General features: G+C 37.5%; 1 protein-coding gene across 1 annotated transcript in view; it reads left to right on the forward strand.

Moving 5' to 3' along the window:
- KCNU1 (potassium calcium-activated channel subfamily U member 1) overlaps positions 1–27,305 on the forward strand; it is a 121,419-nt gene that overhangs the window by 4,349 nt on the left and 89,765 nt on the right. Inside the window, 9 exon segments of the mRNA XM_036297221.1 lie at positions 8,759–8,820; positions 9,889–9,979; positions 11,202–11,313; positions 12,925–13,000; positions 14,182–14,257; positions 19,544–19,714; positions 20,596–20,687; positions 22,585–22,695; positions 26,477–26,582. Coding sequence (XP_036153114.1) covers positions 8,759–8,820; positions 9,889–9,979; positions 11,202–11,313; positions 12,925–13,000; positions 14,182–14,257; positions 19,544–19,714; positions 20,596–20,687; positions 22,585–22,695; positions 26,477–26,582 — 897 coding nt within the window.

Here is a 27,305-nt window from a genome sequence, read left to right on the forward strand (position 1 = left end):
CATCACGAATACCACTCACCAAAGCTATAACTTCAAGATAATGAATAAATGAGAAATACAAGACATAAAGAAGAAATATTAAAACACAAAGGTAGTAGGAACTTTTACTTCCGTTATCTCATATCAGGAAATAGAATAATAATCATCATCAACATAAAGAAGACCACAATAGCTTAATTAATAAGAGAGAGCTGATTGAAATGGTCAAACTCCACATGCGGAAAACAGAAATTAAACTTACCAGTGTCTATTGACTATTTATAAAAATTCAGCATATATTAGGCCACAAAAAATCCTAACTATAAAACATACAAAGTATAGACAGACAACTATAACTGAACAAAGTACAATAAATAGATAAGAAAATACTAAATAAAACCAGAAAAAATAAAGAACCCAAAACAAAGACCTTACAGCTAAACTTTTAAAAATCTCTCTTTAATGATTTTTGACTCAGATAAATAAAAATAATAATTTTGGTATATTTAGAGCATAAAAATAATGAAAGCACCACATATCACTTGCACCTAAGGTATGAGATGAGAGTGGTTCTGGGTTAAGTGCATAACAATAAAAATTCATTTTGATAAATAAAAAATTAACAAATTAAGTTTCAATTTCAAAAAGGTAGAGAAATAAAACACACTAAATAAAAGCATAACAAATATAAAAAGAGAGTCAGAAATTAATGAATTATAAAACAGCTGATTATTTGAAACACAACAAAATAGAGAAATCAATAGCTAGTCTAAACAAGGAAAAGAGAGAAGTACAAAAATACATATGAAATAAGACATTAAAATAAGAAAATAAGTACAGATATAAAGGACTTTGAAAGTTATGTTTGTAATTAAATTTGAAAACTGGATGATTTCTTAGGACAATATAAATTACCAAAAATGACCATGAAAGAAAGTAACTTAGATCAAATATTTGGAAGAAATAAAGATGTTGTCAAAGACCTACGTTAACATCACCACCACCACCTCTCCTCACCACCCTCCTATGGGAGAGCTTGATGATTTCAAGGCCTAGTAAAAAAATATTCAATGATTGGATTTCTCTAATGATAATTCAACAGTGCCAGGACATCCTATATAATAAAGAGGCAATATGCAAATTGACCATCACTCCAACACACAAGATGGCCACCCACATGTGGACACAAGATGACTTCCACAAGATGGCTGGCAGGGGAGGGCAATTGTGAGAGATCAGGCCAGAAGGGGAGGGAAGTTGGGGGGGGACCAGGCATGCAGGGGAGGAAGTTGGAGGCAATCAGGCTGTCAGGGGAGCAGTTAGGCATTGATCAGGCTGGCAGGCAGGCGAGTGGTTTGGAGCCAGCAGTCCTGGATTGTGAGGGGGATTGGGCCTAAATGGGCAGTCGGACATCCCTCAAAGGGTCCCAGATTGGAGAGGGTACAGGCTAGGCTGAAGGACACCCCCACCCCTTCGCATAAATTTTGTGCACCGAGCCTCTAGTAGAAAATAAAAGAAAGCAAACACCCACTTTTCTTTTACAATGAAAACATAGTCTCTACATCAAAACTTCCAAAGATAGCAAATCAAAAATCTCTACAGACTAATGTCCTTAATATGTTGGAGGAGGATTCATGGCTAACCACACAGTGGAAGAAGAAGAAAAGAAGGGGGAGAGGGGAAAGGAGGAAAAGCTGATGAAAAAATATAAAAAGAAAAAGAAGGAGGAAAAGAAACAAATAGAAAGGAGGAGGTAGAAAGTTCCAATTCCAATAATCAAAGGGAAAAAAATATTATCTTCAAAACAGGATACCTTCTTAAAGTTCCTTCTAGAAATTAGAACATGGCAAAGTATCACTTGCCTCTCCAGGTTTTGGATACTTTCTGTTTAATTTAGTTCTAAATATAGTCCTAGTCTTAAACAATCTGATCCTTTGGGTGGGGGTGGAGGGAGGATGCTGTTAATTGGGTAATTTACTATGTTTCTTTGTTTCTCTGATCTCTAGATCATTTAGAACCAAAATTATGCTAATCTCTTTAAGAAGTGTATATTTTTAGCCTGATTCTAGGCACTACTTTATGTCCACATTCTGCTTTTCTATCTTCTCTGACTTCTATGTTTTGGGGGTATTCTGCCTTAACTCCTTCCTGTAGAAAAGTGCAATCTTTTCTGTGAATGTACAATCCTTTCTGTAGTTAAGTAAATACGCCCTTGGCTAGAGCAACAGTTGTCATTCTCAGCATTCTCAGTATACAGAACAACTAAATGAGAAAAGACAGCATCACAATTCATCTGGGAATGAGAAAGAATATTTCAAAAATGATACTGGAAAATTGATTAAATAATTTATTTTGCTGGGTTTTGTTCATTTTTTTAATGATGTAATGCTACTTCTAGAAAAAGAAAAATATAAAGCATACTAGAAATGATCAATCTTCTCACACTTTAAATCCATTGTTTATGTTAAAAATTAAATTAAATTTAAAAACCTTTGCTACCACCTTGAAATGTATCTTCTTCTATTTTTTTTTCCATTTCCTTCCTTATTTCACATTTTATATTTATTATACCATCAAGCACCAGGAACTCATTTTCTTATGAAAACAGTATGACACTATGCTTTAGTTTAGAAATCTTAATCATATGAATAAAGAAAACACTGGTAGCAAATACAGTATTCACACTTGATTATTTCTGGATGATTCCATTGTTTGTCTTTGTATGCACATGGTAAAATATTCAAAAAGTATCACAGGGTACATACTAAAAAATTAGTTTCTTCCTTACCTCTATCTCCATCCACTTTCATGAGTTTCTTCCTTCAAACTTGTAGATTCTTAGCAACATTCTCAGGTATATTTTGTATAGGTGGTCTGGGCTGGCCTGGTCTTTCGGCTTCTTCAGTTGAATTTTATTTACAATTTTTTTTTCCTTAGGTAGTTCTTTGGCCATATGTCACAGACTTTGGCAAGTAATGTTCTTATTTTTATTAATGTCTAATTCATCTTTACATTGTTTTAAATTTTAATTTTCCTTGTTTGATTCATGGTCTATTGAGAGGAATGTGGTCTGCTTTTATTTTCTGTGGGATAGAGTGGCTGTCTTTTCTACTTTGGTAAAATTTATGGATATCACTGCTTTTATGGTATCTAGTTTATAGAATTTATGGGGAAATTGTTTGTTGACTTCTATATGATCAATTTTTATTGCTACTTAATGGACTTTTGAAAGAATATGCGTAGTATCTGTTTGCTATATAAGCACTGCTAATTATGTTATTTATGTTCCCACACCCTTAATTACTTGGTGACTGATTGAAAGGAGGATGTCAAAAATTTTCATTTACAGTTTTATCAAATAGCTTGCATTCTAATAGATTTTGAATTATATATTTTAAATAACAGCAATTACTGTGTAAAATAACCTAGTATATCTTCTTGACTTATTGTGCCTTTTATCAATATGAACTATCTATTTTTGTCACATTTAGTGTTCTGTGTGTGTGTGTTTTATTTTTTTTTTGTGGGGCTTTTGTTTGTTAGTTTTTGGCTGGAACATTTTAGAATACAATATTAGTATGTAACATTGCTTCCATTTTATTCATACTTCATTAGGGTGCTTTATCCCAGCTATCTTTCAGTCTTTCTGTCTTATTTTCTTTTAAGTGTCTCATAAATATCATGTACCTGGATTTTTGTCCATTTATTGACTTAAGAATACATTTATTTGTTGTTTTACCAGGGGAATTCTTCTTATGGTGATCAATTTTATTGGTCTGTATAACATTTAGATATTGAATTTGCTGCATAACTGAATATTTAATATCAGTGGCTTAACAAACAAATGGGATGTCTGTTAGTAAAAAAAAAAAAAAGAAAAGGGAGAACAGTTATTGGATACACAACTAAGCTCATCCAGTCTAGGTTCCGGGGGCAGAATTACAAGGTGGTTGTAAGTTTTGGGATATACGGACACAATGTTGGCTCCTCCATTTCCTATTGTGTAATCTTGGGCAAGTTAGTTTGTTTTTTTTTTTTTTTAATTGGATTTTATTCTTATAATGTGCATAACATCTTTCAAAATATTGTAGGGAAAATTATATGATAATACATGTAAACCAGGTTATACTAGTATAAGCACTGACCATTAGCTCATATTTGTATTTCTGACTTGTTTACTTTTTATTACTTTTATTTTCTTGCATCGTTGACTTGGATAATTCCATTCTTAATACAATAGCTTAGGTGTATTAGGTAAATGAGGTTCAGGATAACTTACCATTCTGCATTTCTCTTTGTATCTCTGCACGTTTTATATCCATATCCTCCTCTTGCAGGAGATCTTTGTCACCCCACCCTTCTTTTCTTCCAGAAATTGAACTAATGTGACATTCAGTTCTAGATTACCATTTCGTTTTTAGCATTATACACCTGTTAAGATTTTTTTCTTAATATTTGCTTTAGGGTAAAAAAATGAGTTATTTGTACCTTTCATTAGGCACTATTTTTTTTTATCTTTTTGGTGTTTTTTTTTTTCTTTTTTCTTGAGTACATCCCATATTTATTTGCAAACTGGTTTTTATATCTTGTTCTCACAAGTGAAAAACAATTTGGTTGGTTGTAGAATTCTTGGCTTGCAATTCTTTTTTTCTCTCTAAAATCTCTGTAAGTACTGCTTCAGTGTCTTCTAGCACTTAAGGCTACCTGCTAGATACTAAGCTCTTATATCTTATCTCATATCCACCCTCTATCCTCTGCTTTGTGATGTGAGCTCAGGACTTAACAATTACATGTCTTTTTTTTTTTTAAAAAAAATTGTTTTATTGCTTAAAGTATTACAAAGAGTATTACATATGACTCCTTTCCCCCCCCCCCTTGACATTCCCCCAGCCTCCCCTACCCCCCAGTGTCTTGTGTCCATTGGTTATGCTTAACTGAAGCAATTACATGTCTTTTTTGTGAACTCCCTTATGCTCCTAGTTAGGCTCTGCTGAAGCCAGGTACAAGGGAACAGGGAGCCTAGAGGAGGGGTAGGGAACTGCTCCTTCTGTGTTTTGCATCTATATTTTTCAGCCTCACCTATTCAATGGCTTTTCACTCCTGTAGCAGTTAGTACTTGAAAACTATACAAAAAATTATTTCTAGTTTTTTGTTTTTTTCCCCCAACACTGACAGAACCAGGTTCATAGCATCTCCCCAGAGGTGTCATTACCAGCCAAGCCAACACCCCTCCTCCCAGGTCTGAATCTCACTCCCAAGAGCACTTTTTGTAAGATGCTAAATGTTGAAAATCCTGATCTCTTTGTGTTGGTCTCTCAGCCAGTATTGGGGTGCAGCTTCTTGCAGATATGACATTTGTGTTAATCTCATATTTGTGTGACCCTCATGTTCTCTTTTTGCCTTCTAAATCCTCCAGTACTATTTAACAGAATTTTAGAATCTCACTAAGAACAGTAATTGTAATTTAAAAAAATCTTAATTACATAGTCTATGTTCACTCTTTCCTTGGAGTTCATTTTTTTCTGCCTGATCCTTCTGTTTTCCTACACTTCCCATGTAACTGTCAATTTTCTATTGCCTGCTAATATTCTTAAGTGAAGATCCCTCATTATCCTCGTTGATTGCTGTTTGTATTCTGAAGATACCCATAATTACCCACCAACTAAACAGGGGGATTTAAGCCCCACTGTGGAAATCAAAGCCTCAATTTACTGTGCATTTTCCCACACAGACACACCTGAGGGATAATGCTGTGGCCAGCAGCTCTACACATGGGCCTCTATGGATGACGTCTCAAATTCTTCAGTTTTTTTTTCTCTGATAGTTTTCCATGGTGTTGCTCCTAGCTCAGAGGTTCCTCCTAATCCAGTGATGGCAAACCTTTTGAGCTCGGCGTGTCAGCATTTTGAAAAACCCTAACTTAACTCTGGTGCCGTGTCACATATAGAAATTTTTTGATCTTTGCAACCATAGTAAAACAAAGACTTATATTTTTGATATTTATTTTATATATTTAAATGCCATTTAACAAAGAGAAATCAACCAAAAAAATGAGTTCGCGTGTCACCTCTGACAGGCATGTCATAGGTTCACCATCACTGTCCTAAGCAACTGCATGGCTTCAGGGTGCCTCCCCTAGGCCCTCTGGCTTTGTGTCTCCTTTGATCTGTGCCTCAGGTGAATAGCTTTATACCCCTGCCAAATAGCTAGCCTTTCAGATTTTGCCCCTTCAACCCAGGAGGTCTTCTCAGAATTCTCTCACTGTCACCTGACTCACTGAACAGTGTTTGCAAGCCTTTAGGTCCCAGCGCCTTCTTTTGGTCTGCTATACATTTTGTTGTTTGTTATATATTATTTCTTGATAATGTTCTTTAGGTTTGTGACATGAGGTTTGTAATGTTCTCAGTTTCAATAAAATTAACAATTTATTCTTTTTTTGGTTAATTTCTATAATTTTGGAGGTTTGTAAACATATGGCTTGCCACTATCTTTCTGGAAGTCTATCAATGTATGATTTATACTTGAATTATTTATCAAATTTAGTTAAGAGAGGAAAAAAATTTGTTCCTATGTAAAGAAAATTTTAAAAATCATGAAAATGATGTATTAATAATTATTAATATGCAAACATATGTATCTCCATATATGCGCCAGCATTTTTCCTGTTCTTAGCATTATCTCAGCATCACTTAATTCAGATGTTAAAAGAGATGCCAGTAACTCTCATGTTTTAAGTAAGCTGCAAACTGCCACTTACTAAGCAATTAGAAGAAACCCAGTTGAAGCTCTTAGCACATTACCCAATCACATGTAAATTAGGGTAGGTTGGGAATAGAAAAGGATTTTTGGAAGGAGTTCTGTTGTGGCGGAAGCATGGGAGTATATCCTCTCATGTCAAGCCCGAAGAAAGAGGCTTAGGAGAGACCACTCAGAAATTTGCATCTCTTGGCATTTTGGGGACACAGTGAACTGGAATTTAGTTCATTTCTGATAAGGGACTACCTGGCTAGCTGCTCTATGTCAGAGAAGTTGCCACACTGAAGATAATCTCTCCTTCTACTGTTTGTCGGTGGCAAAGAATGCTTGATCCGGTCCATGGGCCAGATGTGAGTCCCATGTGAGAGTATTTCTTACCCGATCAAGAAGGCATTTGGTGGGTGAGGATTCCCGCAGAATATAGGAGTGTGAAATGTACTGAGGAAAGATTTGTGAGCAACCAGCAAAAGAATGTTTTCATTCAATTCATGGCAACCACAAATGGGACACATAGCAATTAAATATTTTCCACACTGCAACTGTTCTGCCCCCCTCCCCTTGCATTTCTGATCCCTTTTACTTTGCTCTACTTTATTTTCCTAGTATGTACCTTCTAACATACCATATCAGTTATGCTCCATATACGCAGGGAACTATGTATAGGTCGCTGATATATCCCAGTCACCAGAATAATACTTGGGTCATGATATGTACTAAAGAAATAGTTGTTGAAGGACTTGAAGGGTTCTTCAAAGAGCAATGAAAGAAATCTTGAAAGTAAAAATTGCAGACTTTCCATGCTCAGGCCCCAGGGTGAGAACCTAGTGATCTAAGACCAGTCAAGTCCAATATTTCCTCTCTGACCTTCCCTTTCTGTCCACTCCTTCACACTGACCTACAATTCTGCAGAGGCCACAGATAGCCTCATCAGCGGGCAACTAGGAATAAAAACCCCTAAAAGGGTTACTAGAGAAGAAACCGACCTCTTTCTCAGTACAGGTAACCTGCCCCAGGAATACTTGGGCTGAAAGAAGGTAAAGCTTTAATTGTAAATAAACTTAATTTTTATTATTAGTATTATTAATACTGCTGAACATATTAAAGAAATAAATGGCTCGAAAACTAGCAATAACTGAAGGAATATTTGGTTACCTAAATTTGACCTGAAAAGTCACTGGGGCTGCAAAAACTTTCATCCAAATGCATCATGGGTTTTGTGTGGATACACTTCTAATTATATTCTACAAGCTCTGCTTATTTTATAGACCAGAACATTGGCAGGTTAAAAGCACTCATTTTTTCTCTCTCACTGTAGCACTTTACATCCTGTCAAAATCCTGGCCATCTTTTCATGGACATGGTTGAGACTGTTTCTTCACAGTGTTTGGCAAACTGCGGCTCACGAGCCACATGCGGCTCTTTGGCCCCTCGAGTGTGGCTCTTCCTAAGCCTTAGGAGTACCCTAATTAAGTTAATAACAATGTTCCTACCTCTATAGTTTAAGTTTAAAAAGTTTGGCTCTCAAAAGAAATTTCAATCGTTGTACTGTTGATATTTGGCTCTGTTGACTAATGAGTTTGCCGACCACTGTAACATCATTGGCAATTCAACTCCCAAGTCTATATCCAGCAGCCCTCATTTTCCAGCATGTAATAAAGTACACAACTTACATTAAACACTTAATACATGGTTGATTAGTAAATGAATTAATAAGTGATAGGACATCTTGAGATTAGAAAGTTTTAGGGACGGAAGGAGGGGCAAATTATTATTAAGTGTGTGAGAGTTAAAATTAGGTAAATAAAATGGGTGACTACATGTTCATTTATTGAATTCCCAATAAAGGCCCAATCAATTTTTCTTTAAAGAATGAATGAATGAAAACTAGCACAGATGAATTGTGAAAAATGGCTACACATGTATAGGCAAGATAAAAAGAAAACACAGGTTTATTGATTTGTCTATTCATCTCTATTCATGTCAATAAAATGGATATGTACATTTGTCTCTATTTTTTTTTCAGGTGATCCTTGTCTTTGTACTAAGCATTGGGTCTCTTATAATCTATTTCATCAATTCTTCTGAGTGAGTAAAATCCGCAGTCACCTGTGTTTGTTTTAACATAAGATTACCCTTGAATTCAGAATTTTCTTTCAGGAAAAATGGTTAATATACTTTCAAACATATTCACATACACAAGCTCATTAAAAAGGATAAGTGTTTAATTCCCCCCAGAAAACACTAAAACCAACTCCACAAAAAATACATGAATTGTTTCTGCATCCTGCCAAACTGCATTGCTAGAGGCTGGGGTGCCATGCCCGTGTCTACTCCCTAGTCTCTAGGACTGCAAACCTCCAGCTGTTGTCTTCTCCTTTGGGCCACATAGGAGGGCTTTCTTTATATGCCTTTGGACTCTTTTGATGTTGAAGTGGAAGTTCTGTGGTCATTTCAATGTTGCTTATAGATTTCAAACAACTTTGGGTAGTCTTGAGAAAGTAAAATGCTAGACCTCACCTGGGATAAAGGAGCAAATTATTGTCTGCTCTTCACAGAAGGCATTTCCTTCTTTTATGACAAAGCAAAGATAGTTTCTTGAACAGAATTCGCTGATCCTCTGGGAATTTCCTTGGCTTTCCAGCTGAAGTAAAATTGGGATTGTAGGGCCCAGAAGTGGGGCAGCTTTAGCGATCCTAGGGAAACTAGAAGTCTTTGCTTTCCGAATTCCTTACTGATCTTTTAGGAAATTTTTTTTTTAATTTGGCTTAAGTCAGTTCATTTGACCTAGAGTAGCTCTGTGTTTGAAGGGTACAGAATTCTAAACTTCTTGCTGGGCAGAGGGTCATGCAAACTAAGAAGAGCCCTGTAATCTCTAGGCCTCTGAATCCCCGCTGATAAAACTGAAATAGAAGCAATAAACTCTAGGAAAGAAAGAGCAGGTAATTTTTCTTTTATTTTCAGCTCCATGCACAGTCTAGTGCTTTTATTTATGCATACCTCTACTGCCAAGATACAATAAATTTCCTTGAGATATGAACTTAAGTGCCATTGTGAATAAATAAAAAATTCCCTACCCTTCCTTTTAATTTGGTTCAATGTAGACACAGCTTTTAAAATGCATGTCTTTATAAACTGTCCTTGTTTCCTTTGCAGCCCTGTTGGAAGCTGTTCTTCATATGAGGACAAAACCATCCCCATTGATTTGACTTTCAATGCTTTCTTTACTTTCTATTTTGGGTTGAGAGTAAGTACCTGTTGGAAGTGGGAGTAAATAGACAAACAAAACAGGTACAACACAGAGAGATCTGTGTGTGCCTTGGTTATACAATTGGCCTATGTTGTCAGGTGCTAGAGTTAGAGGGTCTGTGTCCTAAGTTGTTAAAAGTATAGTGAGACAAAATAGCTCTCTCACCTGCATCTGAAGCTGTCAACCAGGCCAAAAATTCTGACACAAATGAAAATGATTTTTTAAAAAATATCATCACCCGGTAACACTGCCCTCCTTATTGGCTTTCCACCTACCTTGTGAAAGCTTTAGCAATAATCACAAGCTAGCAGAACCTGAATAACAAGCCTCTGAAAATGTCATTGGCTTCACTGATGGCTGATGTGCCATTAACTATATAAAATACTTTTTTTTGTATTTATGCATCCCATGTTTTTATATACACACTAGAGGCCTAGTGCACATAATTCATGCATGGGTGGGGTCCCTAGGCCTGGCCGGTGATCAGGGCCCATCAGGGCCTTCTGACTGCCGGCCGGGGCCTGCCTTTGCTCCATGCACGTCATAGGGAGTGATTAAACTCCCAGTCTCCTGGTCGAGCTCCCAAGGGGACAATTTGTATATTAGGCTTTTATATAGATAGATCAAAGATATGTTATACATATGCTATAATGTGTATTTCTATGACTCTCCTTTCAGCACAGACTCTGACCACATTGACCATCAAAATATTATTTTTATAGCAAACTCTCCCTTCTGGAAATGCTCACTTTCTTATCTAAATAGAGAAGCTCATAAATACAGGTCTTGGCCAGCCATACTTGTAGATAACTGTACCTTTTCCATGAAGACTACCTTAAATCATGTTTCCTCTTTGCTCACAAATAGAGGGTTTTAGCTCTATAATTATAAATCTCTGGGAACAGCAGAAAAGTCAGAACATGAGACTTTAAGTTCCAGTAAACAAAATGGGTTCATGTTCACTTATTGAACACTTACTAAAGGTACAATCCTTATGTCTACATAAATGTACTACATATAAATGTATGTAAGCATATATCATACAGCTATGTAAAAAATATATGTATGTGCATATATGTGTGTGTGTGTATATGTATATAATAGAATTAGATCAAAACTCCAGTTAATGAATGAAATGTAGCTGAATAAAAGCACTCTAGTGTTCATTTTAAAATTCTTGAGGGTAATTGGATTTGGGTCTTTTGTTTTCATTTCATAGTTTTTGGCAGCAGATGACAAGATCAGGTTCTGGTTAGAGATGAACTCAATTGTAGACATCTTTACCATCCCACCAACATTTATTTCTTATTATTTGAAGAGTAATTGGCTAGGTAAGTATAAAGTTGGAATCATAAACACTCCCTTAACAATCATTCATAAGTATCCTTCATTTTTCTTTGTAATGCCCAAATGCAACTTAAAAAAGTTCATCACTGTACTTGTATGGTTTTGTAATATATTTTCAGAACCTTCTCCTTTTTTTTTAAACCTCAGTACCTAGAAATGTGATGTACCTGATGCACAGAAGGTGTCAGTGTTTGTTATTGTTAATAGACTGGCTCATCCACAACCTGAGAGGCAAGGCCCCAGCCTCCTATCCCCCTGTGGCCCCTTTGTTCTGGGATCCCACATGGACAAGGAGAGATGAAAAAACCTCTCTTGGTCTTTGAAAGCTGTAGATCATCATATCTAGACATGGTATAACATACTAGAGATTTATATAGTTACTTAGTCTTTCAGATGGACACTGCATGGGAGTTATATGGCTTTTCTAATTTTGTGTAATTTTATTTATTATCTATAAAATATTTCTTGCTATCATTATTATCAAACCACATAAAGTAAAGCATCATACAAACGTGAGGAGCATATCCTAGACATCCTGTAGTCAGAAGTTTAAGTGGTTTCTAGATAATTTGTTTTTTATTCTAAGGAAGAATTAAGTAGAGTGAAATGTGAGTAGTGCTTTTAATATGCTTTATTTAGCTCAACAGCCCTAGGTACTTATAATTCCCATTTTACAGATGAAGAGCTAGAGAAGTTGAGGGCATTGCTTTAGATTATAACACCTATTAAGGATTGGGGCTAGGATTTGAACTAGAACTCATATTCTTAAATCTACAATGTTATAATATACTAGAGACCTGGCACACAAAATTTGTGCATGGGTACGGTTCCTAGGCCTGGCCTGAGATCAGGGCCACCTTCCCTGGCTGCTCTCAGCCGACCCTGCCCCCCGCCACCACCCACCCCTGGTGATCAGAACCTGACGGCTGGGGGGAAGGGACCCAGAGGTTGGCTGTTCCCGCCTGCTCAACGGGCCCACCCCCACCACAGATTGCCCTCTGTGTGGGAGGTGACTGGCAGGGCAGGGGCCTTGGCCTGGCACCACCCGCATCCCCTGCCACCCACCCCTGGCTTTCCATTCGCCATCAGGTGATCGGAGCCTGCTGGCCAGGGAGAGGGACCAAGAGGTGGTCAGTGTGCCTCATGGTGACTGGTTCAGTGGTCATTCTGGTTGTTTGCCATTAGGGTCAATTTGCCTATTACCCTTTTATTATATAGGATAGAGGCCTGGTGCACAGGTGAGGGCCAGCTGGCCTGCCCTGATGGGGGCCCTGGATCAGGGTGGGGGTCCCTGTGGAGGGGCAGGGACCATGGTGGTTTGGCTGTGGGCGGGGCAAGGGGCCGTGGGCGGTTTGCAAGCCGGCCATGCCCCCAATCAGGGAGAGGGTCCCCTCTTCTGGAGAGCGGGGCTGGCTGGGCAAGGGGCCGTAGTCGTTCTGGTCTCTGGTTGTTCTGGTTGTTCTGTCATTTTGGTTGTTGGGCTTTTATTATGTAGGATTACATTTGAGTATTTCAAGGAGAGGAAGAGGAATTCAGCTCACTCTCTGGAGTAACCCTCTTCTTTTGGCAGCATTCTTCTTTCTATTGCTTTCTAGGTTTAAGGTTCCTAAGAGCATTGCGGCTGCTAGAACTCCCTCAAATCTTGCAAATGCTGAGAGCCATCAAGACCAGGTAAATGCCCTTCCTCAAATACTACTCACTGTTTTGGATTAGGAAATGAAAATGCTAACTACACCTTCACTTCAACTAATTTCTCATCAGAATTTCAGGGCAAAAATCACAAAATCCCACAGCTGCCAATATAGTATTCACTCATTTCCTCCCACTGTGTTAACATCACACACTAGCTGAAAAGTTTGCAATCATTTTGAAGGTTTTGTTTCTTCTTCGTTTTGTAGAGCCGCAATGTGTAAGTCCATTTAGGCTGTGATTCCCCTACCACCACTACCCAAATAAAAACTCAGAACAATTCAGAGGCTTTGGTTCTAGACATTTGCAGTTATGAATCATGTCTTTCCTGGCTAGGACCTAAAAGCATGAGAGCTGCCCAATAGCAGCAGAGAACTATTGCTTACAAATGTCTCAAAAAATAATTCAAACTACCTTTGAGCAGCAATATAGTAGTACTTCTAAAGTTTTATCAGGATGGTCTTATGTTACCCACTCAAAATTTCCATGCATCTCTGTGTTCTCACCAGAAACATCAATATTACAGGCCAGGCGGACTTCACTTCTAAATGTTTATGCATGCTGGAGCATTCAAGATGGTAAAAGGCTGTCCTTGTGTGATAGGTGGACATACCTGGAAACCACTGAGATTTCAGCTAAATACTAGGGCTTCATTTAAGAGACAGGAGCTTATCTGATCCTCTTCACTCAAGGTCCTGGGCTGAGGCTGGCAATATGGAACTACAGTTCTGTGACCTACTCAGTATCATTGTGCAAGCCCACTCTGGATGCCTGGGACACTGACATTTGTAAAATTCCTCTAGACAATGTAGCAATTTATTAAATTTATTTTATGATGATACATATATGATAGGTTTTAAACGCAGTGTAACATTAGGCCAGTGGATACCATAGCAAAATCTAAGGTTTTTCAGCAAGTGTATGTAACTGGGTGTGTGCATCTTCAACGCTAACGTGTATATGAATCAGAGGACCCTATAACACCGCAGATCTCTAGACCAGGGCTGGGGCCTGGGATTCTGCATGAACACACTCCCAGGTGAGCGTATCCTTGTGTCAGGTCCATGAGCCCTACTGTGAATAGCAAGATTTTAGAAGATGAGGCAATTGTGTTGTGCTGGGAACTTTCAGAACCCAAAAGCTCTTTGTCTTTCTTCCTCTAGCAATGCATTGAAGTTTTCCAAACTGGTATCCATAGTTTTCAGTACCTGGTTCACGGCTGCAGGATTCATTCACTTGGTAAGCATCTCATCACACTCTCTATAATGGTGCTGGTCATCATAAATGTCTTTTCTTTAAAAAATGGGGGTAATCCTTCTGAGCTCCTGTCTCTATCACTGTAACTGGTGTGAAGTTTATCTTTCTACTTCCCTTTTCAGGGTTTTCTCCACTCCCATATTTATGACAAATCCGTATCTCCTACCCTCAAGGTATCTATGTTACTTCTTCCAGCTTTCAAAACCTACACTCAGAAAAGGATCTAACAAAGCTTACCCTTCAAAGGTATAAGCAATAGGGAAAATTTATTTCTGCATCTTCATAAGGGTTCCAGAATTTTTAAAAAGAATAAAAAGTCAAGTAAGTGAAGCGGCTGAAAGAATTTAAGGATAAAAGCTGGAGAATTGTGGGGGAAGTGTTGCTGAGTTGCAAAGGGGAGTTTTGGGGATTTATTTGTTATCCTGAAATAAATCTATATACATAGCTGCCTCCTTTGCCTAATGGTAAGGCTAGTTTTTAGCCCACATTAATATAATAAATGGATTTCAGCAATAGGAAAGAAATTCCTAGAAAATGCAGAAATTGAAGCAGGATGTTAAAAGTCTATAGAGGCCTTTGAGAAAAGCAAAGCAAAAAGAAACAAAAAAAAAAAGTAGGAGTTTTCTCATGAGTCCTTCTCTCAAAATTAAAGCAATAACAAGAAAAATGTTAAACTCCAAATGCAAATTGTGATATATGAAGCTTCAAAAAATCTGAAACCAGCCCTAACCGGTTTGGCTCAGAGGATAGAATGTCGGCCTGTGGACTGAAAGGTCCCAGGTTCGATTCCGGACAAGGGCATGTACCTTGGTTGTGGGCACATCCCCAGTATGAGGTGTGCAGGAGGCAGCTGATCGATCTTTCTCTCTCATCGGTGTTTCTAACTCTCTATCCCTCTCCCTTCCTCTCTGTAAGAAATCAATAAAATTAAAAAAAAAAAATCTGAAACCAGCCATTTCCCTTCTTAGCACTGAAGCAAGCAGGCGAGAGATTCTCCTGAAAGAAGTGTCACAGCAGTAAGGCAGGTCCCTGGAGCCAGAGGGTTGGTCCTGGGGGCATGGGATTCCCATGGGAGAAGTGTCTCTGTGGAGACCTGTTGGCCATCACAGAATAGGAGGAAGAGAATGCTAAGAAGAAACCATGGCAACAGGACTTTTTGCCTTCAATAGCGGTTCCAATGAGAGGCTCTCAGGCTGAATGTGGCCTATAGTAACATTTCATTTGCCTTACTTATGTTTGTATTTTACTTTTATTGCTTGCTAACTTTTATGGAGAACTCACATAAAAACCCAGATTTCTGGATTTTTGGAAAAAATACAAGGTTCTGGAACCCATTCTACCAAGGCCACCAACAGTCCTAGTCAAAGACTAGCTGTTCCCTGTAAGTGGCATGTGCTCCTGAGTTGGATGAAAGGACAGAACAGGACTGATAGCTGTGTCCTTATCCCCTCTTCCAAGAAAAAGCCGCAGAATGTATCAATTACTCAGCCTGCCCTTATCTCGGCCAATGGGAAAGCGGGGGAAACTAGCCCAAGGCCAAGAGTATGCTAGCCACCCCCCTGTCTTTGTGTAACCAGACCCTAGCTGCACCCTGCCCTTGCGTCACTAGCCCCCGGCCCTCACTCAACCAACCAGAATCGGCCAAATCAGTGGTCAGAGTCTGCCCCCAACCCCCCGACCCCAAGCCCTATAAATTCTTTGTTCCCTTGGGATTCGGGGCTCTCTCTTGCATCCAGTAATGGAGGCGGGGGGGGGGGGGGAGACCAAGTCCCAGGCTTGAATAAAAGACTCTATGCTTTTGCATCGGACTCGGCTCCCTAGTGGTCTGTCTTGGGGGATCTTGAAATCTGGGCAAAACATTGGACACCATCTCTGCCAGGCTTATTGAACCATTCAAGTTTTCTGCTTTACCCTTCTAAGCATGTTAATATGTGTCCTTGTTGGGCATCCAGTCTCCCAGGCAAGGAGACCTCCAGCAAGGGTACATGTAGAGCAAGAAGGAGAAGCAACCAGATAGCTTGTGACTTAAAGGGATCCACTGTAAATCACACTAACATCTGGAATGTTAAAAACCCAGAGAAAAGAAAATGGCAGATTTTGCTGAAAGGATATTTGAAATGACAAACTATCATTGTCCCCACTTTACCAACTTCCCATACTCACAGCTAAAAGTCGATGCCATTCAAAGGTGAGCATTAACCAGAAAGTAATCAACATGATGCCTATCCTCAAATTCTTCTGGAAGTAGCAAGAGGGTATGATGGACAGCAGACATTAAGGTAACAACAGTTGCATAATATAGCAGTTACAAGAACAACAATTAAAGGATAATTTGTCCAAGGAAGCAAAGGTTTTTAAAAATATGTTTATATTTGATTAAAAAAATACAAAGTGCTTTAAAAACTAAAAATGATATTCCAAACAAAATATATATATGATTTTAAATAAAAGAATATTAAACAGTAACAGGAGTTAAAATGGGCTAAAAGTATCCAAGGAAAAAGTATTGTAGAGCTGATAAACCACATTAGGGAGATTTGGCATTTAATAAATGTGGCAAAAACTGTTCAGAGACACAGTGGGCAGGATTGAGGCAAAAACACTGACATGAAGAAGACTAAAGACATTCAAATAATTTTTGAGGAGAAACCTGGAAGATGGGCAATGTGGATTCAGCATACTATTAAATTAGTGTTTCTGAAGAAGAAAAGGACACACAAAAAATGGCACCACAAAAAATATTTAAATTGAAGTTTTGAATTTGTAGATTAAAGAATATACTGAATCCAGGAAAAATAACGCTAAATTATTTATCCCAACTATATTTTGGAGCAATTTACCAACCTTTGAAGATAAGGAGAGAATCCAAGTAGAACAAAGCAAAGTCTATAAAAGGGGGAGAAAAATCAAACTAGCCTCAGATTTCTTGGAAGCATCAATCAATACAGGAAGATGATAGAGCAATGTCTGCAAAGTTTGTGTGAAAGGAAGTGCAACCTATCCTGTCATTTTATGCAGATGGAGAAAATCGCATCTATGAACCCCTTTAAAAAAATGTGTCTTAATGATAAAATCCAACCAGAGGAGATGAATCGAAACTAAGAACTCAAGAATGAAGAAACCATAATAAAAATTAGTGGTGGTGATTATTGGATGACTTAAAAATAGAACTAAGGCATAATTAAGGGAATTGTGGTTATGACCAGAACTCACATATGCTATCCTGTATAAGAAAAGGCTAATATGCAAATTGTCCCCTCAGGAGTTCGACTGAGAGTTCAATCGCTCGCTATGACATGCACTGACCACCAAGGGGTGGCGCAGAACATAGAGGATGACCAGTGGTGGCAGTGGAGTGCTGAAGGAGCAAGGAAAGGAGGAGTTGGGGAGGCGGGAGGTGGAGAACCTGATCGGCCCTGATCACTGGCTAGGACTAGGGACCCTAACCATGCACAAATTTTATGAACTGGGCCTCTAGTGTAAAAATAATGTAACTAATACAAATGATGTGGAGGTAGGAGATGGGATTGTGTCCCTGTATCCTCCACTTACATTGCACATTAATCTAAAATTGAAACACAGAATTTAAAAACATAAAAATTCAGTTGCTTTGTGAGTTAAATATTAAAGGGTTAAATTATTGTGAAGGCAATTTCCAGGTTGAAATAAATTTAGTTTTAGTTTATACATGTTTTACAAGGATGTGATTGAAACCATGTGCTAAGATGTTATTAAAAGAAACTGTAGGGTTTTACTTAAAGGGAACAGTCACAAGTAACTCTTGTATGTCTGGGTAAAATATACTACATATCTGTTTTTCTTGTAGTACAACTAGAGGCCCGGTGCATGGATTCGTGCACCGGTGGGGTCCCTTGGCCTGGCCTGCACCCTCTCGCAATCTGGGACCCCTCAGGGTATGTTGGACTGCTGGTTTCAGTCTGATCCCCGCAGGCCAGGCCAAGGGACCCCACCTGTGCACGAATCTGTGCACTGCGCCTCTTGTATGCATATAAGATCTTTGGTTTATCTCTTCCCACCCTCCCCTCTCCCCCCTTCCCTTTGAGATTCATCAGTCTGTTCCATGTTTCCATGCCTATGCATTGAGCGTCTGCCCCATGGTGGTCAGTGCACGTTATAGCTATCAGTCTAATGGTCTCTTAGGCTTTTATATATAGAGATAGTCTCAGAAAAGAGTGAAAACTCCAGAAGTCAGTAGAAACAGATTCTACTACCAGCTATGAGAACTAAGTATAGACATACAATTTCTTACTTATTTCAGAGTGGGAGTCCACACTCATAACCTGCTCATCAAACTTAAAAAAGGGTCAGCATTGGGCATACATATCACTTTTACAAAGTGATCATGTACCTGAGAAAACTACATTATTTCTAATTTCTACTCTAGTTCTTAAAAGCAAAACAAAAAACCTACTTTCTCTAGACATCTTTAGTATTTTATCATTTTTGTGTCAAATAGAAAGGAAAATGTCTAGGAAATATGTAAGCTATTTGGAAACATGTCTAAAAATGTAAAAAAGAGAAAATTGTATATATTCTATATCAATTGTTATGTTATTTGTAATATATGTTATATATTTATAATAAGTTTATATATACTATATATACATAAAGTATAGGGTCATTGCCTAAGTTGCTCTTTTTATTTAATATAAAAAAGGTAACCTGATAAATTTAGTTCCCGTTAAAACATGGAGATTTAGGGGGGAAGTCAGATGAATTTTTTTTCAGAGTTCTTTTTAATCGCTGAAGTAATATTTTTGGGGAGTAGGGGAAGTAACCTGGGAAACTTGTTTGTTTACTTTTCCTTAGACACTTGCTTTTATGAAGTTAAGTTCACTGAAATGAAGTGCTTATTTGAGTGCTTCTTTCTTTAATGATAGATAAACCTGATCTGGTGAAAAATGAGAATGAATAGTAATTACTAAACCTAGAGCCTTTGGTGTCCATGATGGCTCCAGGATATGGTGATATGCCCACATGAAAAGAGATTTGGGCAATAAATTTCACTATGAAGCATTCTAAATGTGAGCTCAAGCTACATGCCCCCTTAGATTTCAGCAATGATCACAGTGAAAAAAAAACAAAAAAAAAAAACACCAAGACTTCACAATCACTACCCCAATTTACCAACCCTTCAAAGCCGTCTAGGAATCATTTATTTCATTTGTATTGAATTAAGTGATTTTGCTTATTTTTTGTAAACTTTCCCTTGGATTCCATTTCCTGAATTCTTTTCCCTTTTGACAGGTGGAAAATTCTGGTGATCCCTGGCTCAAGGGTAGAAATTCACAGAACTTAACATATTTTGATTCCATTTACCTGGTCATGGCAACAACATCAACTGTTGGCTTTGGAGATGTGGTAGCCAAGACATCCCTAGGACGGACCTTCATCATGTTCTTCACTCTGGGGAGTTTGGTGAAGAATATTTTCAATATCTTTTGACTGTAGCTAGAAGTGAAAGGTTTTTGGTTAATGGTGAGAAAAAAGCAGTATAATCTTGAGAGTGAATGTTACATTATCAGGTGTCAAATGAATATGAAAAGATATATGGATCCCATGTTTTTCCAAACTGCAATCCCTGGAGCACGTGATATAATTGCTTGGTTGCCAGAGATGAGGGTGGTCAGCAAAGGAGAGTAGATTTTTCTTATTAGCCTCTACATTGACTTGAGCACCCCTGTCTTTCTTCATCTTTTGCCCATCAGATTAAAGTCTTTATTCCAAAGGGGAAGGGAAATTGAGATTTGATCTGAAGGAAGTTCTATTTCTTCCAGCTCAAATGAGTAAGCTCTCCAAACCAGCATTTTCCTTCAGATGAGGGAACATCTGTGCATGATTCAGCAGTGTGTATCAAGTTTCTAATTTTAATTCCTTAAAACCATACCACGTTCTCTACTTCACCTTCCTGATATTACATTGTCCACACTGCTACATCCCCTCATTTCATTTTCCCTTAACTGTGCTGTCCCATATAGCTTTTTCCCCAAGGTCCTAAATAATAGCAAGTTGAAGGGCGCTTTGTAGTGATGAGGGGACAGAATGTATAGGAAGGTTGCCTTTCTGCTTATCCTTCCTTCATTGTTTTCACCATTTTGAATTCAGGAAAGCATTTTATTCCATTTTAATCAAATGCAAAGGCTGAAGTAATAAAGAAACATGATCTTTCTTTTAAAATGTAGTTCACAGTGTTACCCCTCATGAATTAGACAACATTTTGTGTACCTTCTTTCTCCTTTATAATCTCAGTATCCTTTAAAATGATGAGACCTAAGGTTTTTATTTGCTGGTTATTTTAGATACTATTTGCGAACTATATCCCTGAGATCATGGAACTCTTTCTTACCAAGAAGACATACACCAGTTCCTATGAAGTGCTCAAAGGAAAGAAGTAAGTAGCCTTCAAGTATAATTTCTACAGTTTGAGATATTCTACTAATCACAGACCTCTTTCTAAACACCTATTGCTCGACCTAGGTGAACATATTGGCAGGATCATTCATTTACTAAAGAGGTTTGTGCTAAAATAAATACCAAGAAGATAATATTTGCTACTTGATACAAACTACTATATAGATGCCCATAAGGGCCCTAAGTCAACTTGAAATGGCAGATAATGTTGTCATTCACTGTCAAATATTGATTGTGACAATATTTGGACCTTCCTTATCACTATCTATTCTCTTATTTCCATTACTAATTTTCTTATTCATGTTAAGCATGTGGATAACTCAGGCTAATTTTACATAATAGATCAAATTAAAGCCACAGTTTGAATTTGAAATAATTTAGTTGTCTTAAACTCCTAAACTCCCTTAAACCATATGGGGCTCATTCATAGGCAGAGGTTTGCTGGAGTGAGGAGCAATTTCAGCCTTTTCACCAGAACTTCATAGATCTCCTTTGTTCATGCCACAGTCATTTGTTCCCTGGAGGAAAACAGACTTGTTTTTACCTTTTCTCTCTGTGGATATATGTTATTTCAGTTTCCATTATGCTTTTTCACATCTTAGAAAAACAAACAAACAGAGATCTTAAATTTGAAGTGATTCTTTTTAATCTTGTCTCTATCCACTGTAGAGGAAAGAGGCACAATGTAGGTAAATTCTCCTGGTTTGGTCTCTTAACATAGTGGATGAAAACCAAGATGGACCTAGGACTAAGAAAATAGTGCAATGAATGAAAATAATGAAATAAACTAGTTAAGCCAAAGTTTGACCCAGTTTATCTCAGGAAAGTGATATGTAACCCACGCTAAATCAGCCAGTAAAGTCTAGAAAATATAAGGTAAATGCGCTAAAATTATGCTTTTCATTTTCTTAATTGATTAGTAAAGGGAAAAGCATATATATATATATATATATATATATATATATATATATATATATATATATCCTAAGGAAATTGATAGCTAGTTTCCACCATAAAAGTTACATGCTTATATTTTTGCACCTGTCCTAGGTGTCTCTCCATTGCAGTCGCTTTTTGTGACTACTAGATAATTTTACATGCAGAAGATAAATACAAATAACTTAGATTCTAGTGCTGTCTCAGCCACAGCATTTAACTATGGGAAACTCAATTAAATACTCTGAGCCTCAATTATTCCTCAATGAAGAAATGTCTTGATCAGCAAATCAGGAACCAAGTGCAAAGTTAAATCAAATTACACATTTCAAGTCTGTTATAAGTTACAAATAACCATAAAAACCTAGCAGTTATGATAGATATTGTTGTATTCCTAAAAAGCTACATGTAATTCTAATGTGTGGAGTTATACCCTGTATGAGATGAACTGGAGATGACAGAAGTCTGACACTGCTTTTGTTATAATGGAGATGCAGTCCTGGGTGTTTCCATTTTCAAAATCTGGGTGATTCAAATACTAAATGTATTTAAAACTAAGTTTAAGCCCTAACCAGTTTAACTCAGTGGTTGGTCCGTCGGCCTGTGGACTGAAAGGTCTTAGGTTCAATTCTGGTCAAGGGCATGTAGCTTGGTTGTAGGCTCAATCCCCGGCCTGGTGAGGGCTGGAGTGGAAGGCAACCAATCAATGTTTGAAACAATGATTGAAACATTCTGGTCTCTCTCACATCGATGTTTCTCTTTCTGTGTCTCTCCCCCTCCCTCCCACTCTCTTTAAAAATCAATGGAAAAAAGATCCTGGGGTGAGGATCAACAAAAATAAGACAAAATCCTAAGTTTAAGCTAATTTTCTACTTCTAAATCTAGACAGGAAGATATTTCTGTTCCTCAGATGATCCAGCTAATATGTTCTTGCTACCCAGGTTCATTGTGGTTTGTGGAAACATCACTGTCGACAGTGTGACTGCTTTCCTGAGGAATTTTCTTCGTCATAAGTCAGGGGAGATCCACACTGAGATTGTTTTTCTGGGAGAGTAAGTATATCTGTTTGGCTCATAGGCTCTAAATTAATACTTGAAATATGTGTGGATATTTTTAATGGGAGAAAATGACCCTTGTAATATTCATAGAAAAATTAGGAAATAATAAGGAGCAAAAAGAAAAGGAAAAGCAATCCCATGATCAGAAGTAACTTCTGAAAAAAATTGAAAATATATTTTGCCAGATGTTTTTCTGTATATGTACTATTATGTGATTACAGATCATTAAGTTATTCTATACTGATTACTCATATATATGACCATAATTTTGCCCACATGTCTAGCATACTTAATAATTATAATTCTAACTGTTAATTAACAGGATTGGAAATCTAAAGTTCAAATAGATGATATTTTCGTTCTATGCAGTTTACATTTTCACAAGCAGAATCCAAGTCAAATATTTGTAAAACACTGGGAAATACATATTTAATGCAAAAAGACTTTAAAGTAGGCAAAATGATTTCTAATTGTCTTATTTTACAATTTTGGTTCCCAGTGAAATGGAACATTTTTTGTGCATTTTGAAATTCCTCTTTATATTTTTTACTCTATTTTCTATCAGGTTGATCATCTGTTATTTTACTGGATTTTGAGCACTCAGTGTATTGTAATATTAACTGTTTTATGTCATATATTATAAATACGTTTTCCCTTTTTGCCCTTTAATTTTGTGTGCTTTCTTTTTAATATAGTATTTGATTTACAGGTACTTTAATCCATCCGCTTCTTTTTGTTGTTGTTGTTTATTTCTTGTTTTTCTTCCATCCTTAGGCCTCTGTGTTTTAGTATATAGTAAATGTTTCTCTAGGATTTCCATGTTTTCATATGGAAATTTTTTATATTTAAGCTCTCTGGAATTGATTTAGTGTAATATGAAAGGAGTTAGCTTCTTTTCCCCCCAAATGGTTAATAAGTTATTTAGACATCACTCAATAAATAAATCAGACAGATTGAAGAGACATTTTTATCTCATAAAGGAATGTATATAAGATTCACACCAACCTTTACATATTTTGTAGTTGAAGCAGAAAACTAAGTATTGTCTTTGATACTCCTGTCTCCCTCAAATCCTATGTATACTTTCATCAATATCATCTGTTTCGTCTCTTAAGTAAATTCTAATTCTATTTCTACCATTTTATTTCCACTATTAACAATCCTGTTCAAAGTTAATATCTCATCTCTCCTGTATCTCTATAAAGGCCACTTTATTGAGTGATTCTTTTTGCTAAGAATTTCTTCTACCTTTATGTGACCAGTTTATTTCCATCCTTCAGCACTGAGAGAGACCTTCTCTATTCAACCAATCTAAATGAGTGTCTTCTAATCCTTCTGTTGCTTCACTCTGTTATGTTTCCTTTAAAGCACTTATCACCATCTGTAATTGTGGTAGATTTTCCTTTAATACAGCTATTGATATTTCCTTCCCTTACTGTTCTTTCATTCTGGTCCTCTCAATAAAAGATGGAGTCTCTTTCTCATCCCTTTGAATCTGAACTGGCCAGTGACTTGATTTGATAAATTGAATGCAGCAGAGGGGGCACTTTGTTAGTTTCAGACCTATAGCCTTTAAGAGGACTTGGCAGTTTCAACTTTCACTCCAAGAGAGTTTTAAGCCCTAAGCCATCATGTAAAAAGTCAGAATAGCTTGCTTGGGGAGGAGGCCCACGAAGCTCTCACCTGCTCCAGGCTAGTAGCTGAGGCAGCAATCACGTGTATAAAGCCATTTTGGTCATTTGAGCTCCCAAACACTCTGATGAATGTACCCACGTGAATGGCCACAGTCAATACTATGTGGAATTACATTGCTGAGACCAGCCAACCACAAAATCATGAGAAATAATATATTATTGCTGTTTTAGATCAAGAAGTTCTAGAAGGGTTTGTTTTACAGAAACAAAACATGGTAGTGGAAGTGGGGTGCTGTCATAACAAAAGCCAAAATAGAGTCTTTTCCTTGGAACTAGTCGTAGTCAGAGGCTGGAAGAGTTGCTTGGAGACTCTCCGTAGAGGCCAGAAAAAACAATGAGGAAATTTCTAGTAGGTACTAGAAGAAGAGCAGAGTTTTGGTAACAATGTCACTGAAAGTAATATGGAAGCTAGGAAATGTACCTAGTGCAGTTGTGAAGCTGGCTAAGAAAATTTCCCCAAAGAATGTTGAGTGTCATTTGCCACTGTATAATCATGTATGATAAGGCACGAAAATTGAGCTGAAGAAGAAACACTTTAATTTTCAAACAGAACTGAGGGGAATATAGGAGTCCCATAACAGTTTCTCCAGCTTGCCAAAAATTGTCAAAGAGGAAAATGACCTCAGGAGGAAAAAAAATCAAATCCAAGATGCCACTTATGAAATATGACCTCAAGGTCAAATGTAAAGATCCAGTCAAGGATGTAGCTGAGGACCCTTTGTTAAGACCTCCGAAAGATTTAGGGTGGTGACTTATTGATGATCCTCTCAAGGCAAAGGGCTTCTAAGAATCTGAGGACATTGTTCCCAGATCCTGAGTTTCTGAAAGAGAGGAATCATGAACATGACTTAGTGGGCATGCCGTGAACCTGATTAATATGTATAGAGACTTGTCTATGCTTCAAATACAATTTTACTGGTAAAATGTACTGCCAGCTTGAGGTAAAGGGACAGAGTTAAAAAAAATGCCTCTTGACCTCCAATGCAGCACAGGCAGGAATCAAGCCGAGAAAGCTATTCAAGTACAAACACGGGGCATTTATTAGGGAAAAGGAAGGATGGCTCAGAGGGTCAGAGGAGAGAGAAAAGAATCAAGAAGAGCAATGGATTAGCTCATAAGGACTAAACTAGGCTCTAATAAAAAAAATCCTCTGCTACTGGAGCAGGGGGTCCTCATGTTATGTGCTCAGATAGATTTCAGAATTTCTATGTGCTAATTTCTGGTTATTTATATATGCCCTTCATTACCACCCTCACCTCTTTTTTTTGAAAATATATATTTTTTTATTGATTTCAGAGAGGAAGGGAGAGAGAGAGAGAGAGAGAGAGAGAGAGAGAGAGAGAAAGAGAGAGAGAGAGAGAAACATCAGTGATGAGAATCATTGATCAGCTGCCTCCTGCACGCCCCCTACTGGGGATTGAGCCCACAACCTCGGCATGTGCCCTTGACTGGAATCAAATCCGGGACCCTTCAGTCTGTGGGCCGAAGCTCTATCCACTGAGCCAAACCAGCTAGGGCACCACCCTCACCTCTTTTGATTGGGAATGTCTATGGCAGTTTTTCTATTCCTTATCATGGCATGTTGGGGATGGAGATGGGGATAATAAAACTTGTCTATTTAGTTCACAGGTCTTCCGATAAGGATAAGCTACACCTGAGGGGCCCCATCCACATCTAGACCTGACTTAAGATAACAAGATACAGGGTTTGGACCTGATTATTATCAAGAGATGAGACTTTTGAGGGAGATCATGAGATTATTTTGTACAGGAGAGGGTTGTGAATTCTTGTGGCCAGGGGGAAGATGGTGGTAGATTGTTTTTAAAGGATGGCTACCAGCAATTTCTCCCAAATGTTTACACATAGACTATTCCTTTAGGAAATTAGACCTGAGCTTCAGACTGATATATGGAATTAGGCTAGTGGTGTCAAAATCACCTAACCTTGTGGCTTAAAAATGAATGGGATATAGATGTGTTCCAAGAGGAGATTAAGGGTTCTATTAAATGCAAATAAATACAACAGTATCTAAGCAAAGTCAATCATTGTTTTTATTTTTTGGTCCTATGTTCTTTGTCCAGGGCTCCTCCTTCTTTGGAATTGCAAACAATATTTAAGTGCTACATGGCCTACGCAACTTTTGTTTCTGGATCTGCATTGAAGTGGGAGGATCTGAAGCGAGTTGGGGTAAGAACTATTTTTTCTTTCTTCTTTGTAGTTAACCTCAGCTACAACAGTGAAGATGATAGGATCTCGTCTCTTTCAAAGGCATTACTCCAGACCCTTAAATTTGGGAAAATACAACTTTCTCAATTTTAAAAACTAATCATGAAGGAGATGTAGTAATTGTCCTCCAGTTTCTCCTTGACAAATATCAAGCAGACTTCACTGTTTATATAAACTTATAGTTAAATTATTTATTTCACTAAGTTCTCTACCTAGAGCAATTTTATTTTCACGGTCTAAGAGATCTGAAAAAATTATGGATAGTAAAAGTGTGTTTGATCTTACCATTCAAATGCGATTCTTACTAGAGAACAGATTTACCAATTTCTGAGCACACTGATGTGACTTCTGATAGGAGAGACATGAAGGAAAATAGCAGAGATCCCATTAAGGTTGGAACTAACACTAATGATTAAAGGCCAACCCTCTAGACAGCTTTCATTTAAGATCAAAGCCAGCTTTCTCTCATTTTATAGGTTTCACAGAATCATAAAAACAAAAAGACTTCAGTTTTTTAAAGCAGAGATCTATAATGTTCATGTAAAGAATTAAAGCAGAAAATTATAGACTCAGAATAATCTTCATCTTCCCTGCACCTTGGTTTTATAAGCCACATCAGTAATTTTCTAGAATCTTAAGATTTAGGTTCCACAGTTATTGAATGACTGCTTACTTTGAGTTAAG

Source organism: Myotis myotis, unplaced genomic scaffold, assembly GCF_014108235.1.
Source record: "Myotis myotis isolate mMyoMyo1 unplaced genomic scaffold, mMyoMyo1.p scaffold_m19_p_3, whole genome shotgun sequence".
Classification (NCBI taxonomy): Eukaryota; Metazoa; Chordata; class Mammalia; order Chiroptera; family Vespertilionidae; genus Myotis; species Myotis myotis.